Source organism: Thamnophis sirtalis, unplaced genomic scaffold, assembly GCF_051295495.1.
Source record: "Thamnophis sirtalis isolate CommonGarterSnake01/CBP01778 unplaced genomic scaffold, rThaSir2_p1.2 scaffold_1, whole genome shotgun sequence".
Classification (NCBI taxonomy): domain Eukaryota; kingdom Metazoa; phylum Chordata; class Lepidosauria; order Squamata; family Natricidae; genus Thamnophis; species Thamnophis sirtalis.
Window position 1 is genome coordinate 69,561,029 of NW_028261381.1, and position 6,000 is coordinate 69,567,028.

Here is a 6,000-nt window from a genome sequence, read left to right on the forward strand (position 1 = left end):
CAAAGATAAATGAGCAGCAATCAGAAAATTTCAAGTTTACTGAGCTTAATAAAATATAAAAGTACTAACTTTTTTTATTTAAGGCAGCAAACTGAACATTTCCTGTTTTGGCTAGCTTATTTATGAAAATTCTGGGAATGCAAAAAACTAATTTTCACAAATCCTTGGAAGACAGGAGGAAATAGGAAAATCTTTACGTGACAAAAAATAATAAATTTAACAGGTGCTCCAAATACTTTCACTGATTTTCTTTCTTTTTTCACTTTTTTAATGCTACTTTCCCTCTCCCTACACCCAGTTTGGTGAAGGGTTTAAGGCATCATGCTAGAAACCAGGAGATCATGAGTTCTAGTCCTGCCTTAGGCACATAACCAATTGGGTGTTCTTGAGCCAATTCTAGGAAGGAGGTAAGAGCAAAGTACTTCTGAAAAACGTTGCCAAGAAAATTGCAAGGACTTGTCCAAGGCAGTCTCCGAGAATCAGACACAATGGAACAAAAGAAAAACAATATTCTTATAACTTTGCCTTTCATGCTTAGTTCAAATTTCAAAGACTCACTGGTTCATTATTGGTACATCTAGCTGAATATCACTCCCTGCCCAAAACCAGATTCTCCTCAGATCCATGGCAATTACAACATGTAGGGATGAATCTCCAACTTCCTTATAAAATATTTTCTGTAGTCCTTTCTGGAGATGCTGAGAAATAAATTGAGACATAGTCTACTGTCTATGGAGATTCTCAGTCATCCAGGTCATGGTTGTCTCAAAGGTGCTTTTTCAAAAGGCAACTGGACTTTGTTTTGCTTGAAGATGTTTCACTTCCCATCCAATAAGCTTCATCAGTTCTGACAGTTCAGTATGATGTGGGGGGGAGGGGGGAATGGAAGGATTAGTTCTGGCCTCAAACCTTAAGAATTAGTCAGAGCTAATCCTTCCATTCCCCACCACTACCACCATCCAGTCAGAACTGATACAGTTTCTTGAATGAGAAGCAAAATATCTTCAAGCAAAACAAAGTCCAGTTGCCTTTTGAAAAAGCACCTTCGAGGTAGTCTACCAATATTAGATAACAGGAAAGAAAACTGCCTTTCTATAATGCCTATTTGCTGCAGCCAACAATACAACTGGTATTCTACAGGATGTAGCAGGGATGAATGAACATGTCTATTAAATGCTCCCATCCTGAATACATGCCCTGGTGTACTGAACTTCTTCGTGGCTTTCAAAACTCATCATCTAGATACATTTACGCTATTGCAATAAACCTCATTCCCCAGCTAAAGCCCAGTCACAAGAGCAATCCTGGGAAATCAAAGACAAGTCCTGAACAGGTAAATTATTATTGTTGTAGATCTAGCATTAGTTTAGTTGTGGCAAAGACCAGCTTCTCCAAAGTCTAGAATTCTAACCATCTACATTACTCATACATGCAACACTCAGGGTTTAAAACTTATCTCCTACTTTAACAATGTAAAAAATTGGCCACAGCTCTTTTCTCTGGTCTTTGCTGACTGTTGTCCATTTCTTGCAGTAGCTTATATAATAGTCCTTCCTGTTTCCTTCCTAATTTGCACATTTCTGACCTGCATGGAGCTAAACAGGCTTTCAGCCATATCAATATCTAATAATACTACACTGTCCAGTAATTTATTTATTTTTTTGCTCAACTGCAGCACTTTATGTTTATTTGAATTATTTGGAAATTGGAAGCAATCATACTGAAGGTAAATTTCAGACCTATTAAATCAGTGCAGTTGCCACTGTTAGCCTGGATTAAAATTGCAATCTGGTCTTTATTTTCAAGAACAGTTGCTATTTAGTAATCCAATGTAGCTGCTCTTTTCCAGAAGAAGCTTTTTTGTGAAGGAACTCCCCCACCCCAAATTTAAATGAAATTAACAAGGCAATATGATATAACAAAGTATTGGGATAAATGTCAATGAGTATCGTGAGTCATTTTCTTAGCAGACTTTTAATTTGAAGCTGTGGAAGAGACAGTCCTCAACCCAGGCTTCAAGGTTACAGATGCTCTTCCCTGCAACAGTGAGCCCAAGCAAAAGGCCGCAACCCTCCATTCCAATTTAGTGAGGAAGGCCAATGTCTGCCACATAAAGTCTCTTCACAATGGGAAGTTGTTAGCAAGATCGTTTAAAAAAAATCTAATTCTGCCGATACAGGAGGAGGGAGAGGGAAATGTGCCGGATCTGCACTTTTTAGCAAAAGGCCCAATGAGTTCCCTGCAGAGCTTGTCTGACAGAGCAATTTCCTGTATGAAATGCCTTTAGATAACTTTTGGTAAAATTCTGCAAGGAATATGCCCAACAGAGAAACCTGCATGGATTCTCTCTTCAATGAAAGTAATCTCCGCTGACACCAGAATAAAGAGATGGAATCTATGTTCCACTGTGCAGTGATTTTTTCCTCCTACATACGTATACCTGGAGAGATATTATTAACTGGGAAACTACAAGACAACTTCATCGTTTCCCCCCTGGTGCTTTCATATAGACTAGTTAAAGCTCTCTGAATACATAAACATGTAACAGAAACAACACTGGCTATTAGCACAGAAGTAACACTTATAAGGCTATTATGCTCCTGGCATTCTACTTTGCTTTAATGAGAGAATCAAGCCACTTCATGAAGTTCTCTTTGATTTCCATAATATTTCTCACATTGCAATGCCAACCTGATAACACAATTCTGAATGGGAAATCCACTGACATCTTAACTAAAACTAGAAAGCTTTTTGGAACAAAATCTAAAGTGCTGGGCAGTAAATATATATAAATGTTTATACGCAATCACTTTAGTAGGATTTCTGGCGTAGGGATTCTTAAAATAACATAGTACATATTCCTGAGCCTACAATCACTGGCTGTCTCAAGATCTATACACACATCATTTCTGTTCTTAGGACTTCAAAGGCACAGCAACAATTGAACCAAAGTAAATATGTGATTCTGCATGTCCACTGCACATGCAAACACCAAAACGTTGTTACAAGGAAAAAGAGTACCATTGTGTACTATTTATCTTTCTGCACCACATCTGAGTTGGTCCTTTACCCTTTCAACAATAGTGGACAGACAAAAATAGATGCTGAAGAGCCAAAAGTGCTAGATTTAGAATCAGTCTTCCTAGTCTTTACCACAAATAGTTTTGACTTGACTTTAATTCTTCTTTTACGGTCCAGAGCATGAAGATATTAATGTTTAATATCAAGGATGTTTGTTTCTGGAAATTAGCAGTAAAGCTCTGCCTCATAAAGATGCCAATATCAGACTTTTATTATGCATCCAGACAATGTCATCAGCCCACCTTTGATCTCCCCTGTGGCTCTTTTTTTTGGTTCATGGGGCTAACCTTTAGCTAACAGGCTGGAAAGACATGCTGTACCCTTCTGCACAATGTGCAGGACTGGATCTCTGGGGGAGAGTGATTTTGGGACTAAAGTGATAATTATCCATTCTAATGCACAGAAGCATCAGTAAGGCCAGACTCTGAGGTATACTTCTGGGCTCCACAAAAGAACATGTCAACCAGTGGCTGAACTACAGCCAAGCATTTTAAATTGTTGCACAACAATAGATGGACCGCCAGCAGAACACTTACTTTCCATGTTGTTTGCTGGGTGAGTGGCTATATGGTACAAGGAATAGGAAGCAATAGTGGCTGTGAGGACAAGGAAGAGGAAAAGGCAGAGAGAATATGGCAGACAACCAAATAGTCAGATGGCTTTGGAGGCTTTCCAAATGTTTTCTCTCAGTTTCCTCCAAACTGAGAAAGGCATCAACATTTCCATTCACACGTATGCACATGCATGTGCACACACGCACACATACATACACACACACACACAAACCCATCTCACTGCTGTCAGTCCTTGGACAGGTATTTCATACACCTGCACGTATATCTTTGGATATGTTTGCAGGGAATTTAGGGAATTTCACTTCTGCCATTTTCAAACCTTTTTCACTGGGACTGCATGCACCAGAACCTCCAACTAGATGGAGGTTTTGCAGTTCTGGGAGTTAAAGAGTCCAAAGACCTCTGGAATTCAATATTCTGCTTTACGGAGTAAAATTGGATCATTCCAACTGTACCTCACACCAGTTCAAACCTAGACCCCTCGCTGATCACGGTGCACAATTATTCCAATTTACATCTCGGCCGCGGAACTGTCTTAGAGCGACTACTCCCCGTAATCAGACTCACATAAGTTCTTATCCGTAAAATGCAAGCTAGCCAATAATGCATCCCCCTTCCATTCTAGTTAGCTTCCCCCAGCCGGCGCTCGGGGACTCGGCTCTGGATCCCGCCCCTGCCTCCGCACCGTTCAGCCGGGGCTCCCTGAACCTAGAAGCGGAGCCTCTTCCGCGGATGAGCTGCAAAAAGCAGATTACGAGAATTCAATCCTGCCCGAGGGGAAGGGGGAAAGACCGACAGGACAAAAGGCACGTCAAGTGCCACTGTGATCATCCTCGCCACCCCCGTCAGGAATTGACTGCAGACTCAGACTTCCTACCCAGTCCACATGCTGGCTTCGCGGCACTTCCAAAGGCGCCACCGCGCCGCGTGCCTCACAAGCAGGACAGGCTATCCATCGACCCTTCAGAGGCTGTGCAAGGAACCGGTGATCGATCCGGAGCCGGCGGCCTGTCCCTTCCCCTTTCTTTTCTTCCCAGCTGCGCTGCGGCAGTCGCTGGACGGTGGTGGTGGAAGCCCTCCTAGCCAGCTGCTTGGCTGGCTCCGCAGCTGGGGAGGGGGGGAGGAGGGGAGGAGGAGAGCCAGGAAAGACACGTGACCCTTCCGAAGCCTCTCCTCTCTCCCTTTGCCCATCGCAAAGAATGCACGTGCACATCTCGGCGCGGCGGCGAGTCACATGACCCGCCTCCCATTCACTTCCATGCAGTTCCGCGGCTGAGCTTTCGATCCGGCGACTCCCGGCGATGCTTCTTTTTGCCTTTGCTTGGCCGCTACCGCTAGTTTTCCTTTAGATCTGAGAATGGGGGATTTATCTTCTTGCGAAGCCAACCTTGCTTTCTTCTTAAGTTTATGAAACACCTGGTGGAAGATTTGCCAGAAGTTGGGGTTTTTTTGGAGTCCGGCGGCATAAAAATAAAGTAAACCAACAGCTCATGAGAAAATTGGTCGGGCCACGTTGATAGTAGATCGGTCCGGATTGATACAATATTTATTTTTATAGCCGTGTTTTTCGGTGGAGTTCGGTAAAAATTCTGGAAAGCCGCACAGTAGTTCCCTTACTGCTTAAATAAAATGGAGGCGGGGGGGGGGAGTTGGATCTGGTGTATTTGAATATGGCCATAGTAGAGGGAAAGGAAAGGAAGCTAAAATTCAGTGTTCCCTTAAGCCATATTTAGAAAAACTCATGTTAAAGTTAGCTGCAAATGCCACCACAAAATGAGGGGTGGCCTTTTCCTAATTGGGGCACTTTTAATTACAGCATACACTGCTTTAAAATGCCTCTGACTTTTCCAAAACAACCAATTAATCAGCTGCACTTTACACGGGGTTGTTAAAGTAGCTCTCTAAATCAGTCACTTTTCCATTGCATTTTAATTGGTTTAAATGTATGAATTCAGAGTTAAGACCTGTGTTCTGAAGATTATCTCTCCATCCCTACTTGGAAGTTGGGAGCAAACTTTCTATTTTATCAGAAGCATACAGGAGTTCCAGAGTCTGTTTGCAAGTTCTGGTTTTAACTCTCCTATGCTACCTATCCTTGATTCAAACTGGTTTGGGGAGGCAAGGGAAACTCATGCATTTATCTTGGGTCATTGGCCCACATTGCTCAGTTACTGAGCCCTGGCAGTGCAAAATAAAACGGAACAGGTCCCAGAGCTGACCGTTGTCTTCATTAAGTCCTATGACCAACACCCAAGAAAAAAAAGTGCATCATTTGATGATTGTTGCCCTCATAAATTCATGCCATAAATAAAAAGTGCCACAATTCTTTAGTGATTATCCTTCT

General features: G+C 42.2%; 1 protein-coding gene across 6 annotated transcripts in view; it reads right to left on the bottom strand.

Annotated features, from left to right (window-relative positions):
* The window catches only part of RAB3IL1 (RAB3A interacting protein like 1), a 36,007-nt gene extending 31,217 nt beyond the window's left edge, over positions 1 to 4,790 (bottom strand). For 2 of the 6 annotated variants that reach the window (XR_015696626.1, XM_087715315.1), the window contains exon 1: positions 4,534 to 4,790. Coding sequence is in view for 5 of the 6 variants with exons in the window: in XM_087715315.1 (XP_087571441.1) it covers positions 4,534 to 4,544 (11 nt within the window). In the remaining variant the exon portion in view is untranslated. The remainder of the gene's footprint in view (positions 1 to 4,533) is intronic. The other 4 variants (XM_087715332.1, XM_087715324.1, XM_087715339.1 and 1 more) reach the window with 3 other exon arrangements.
* Positions 4,791 to 6,000: the final 1,210 nt, after the last annotated feature.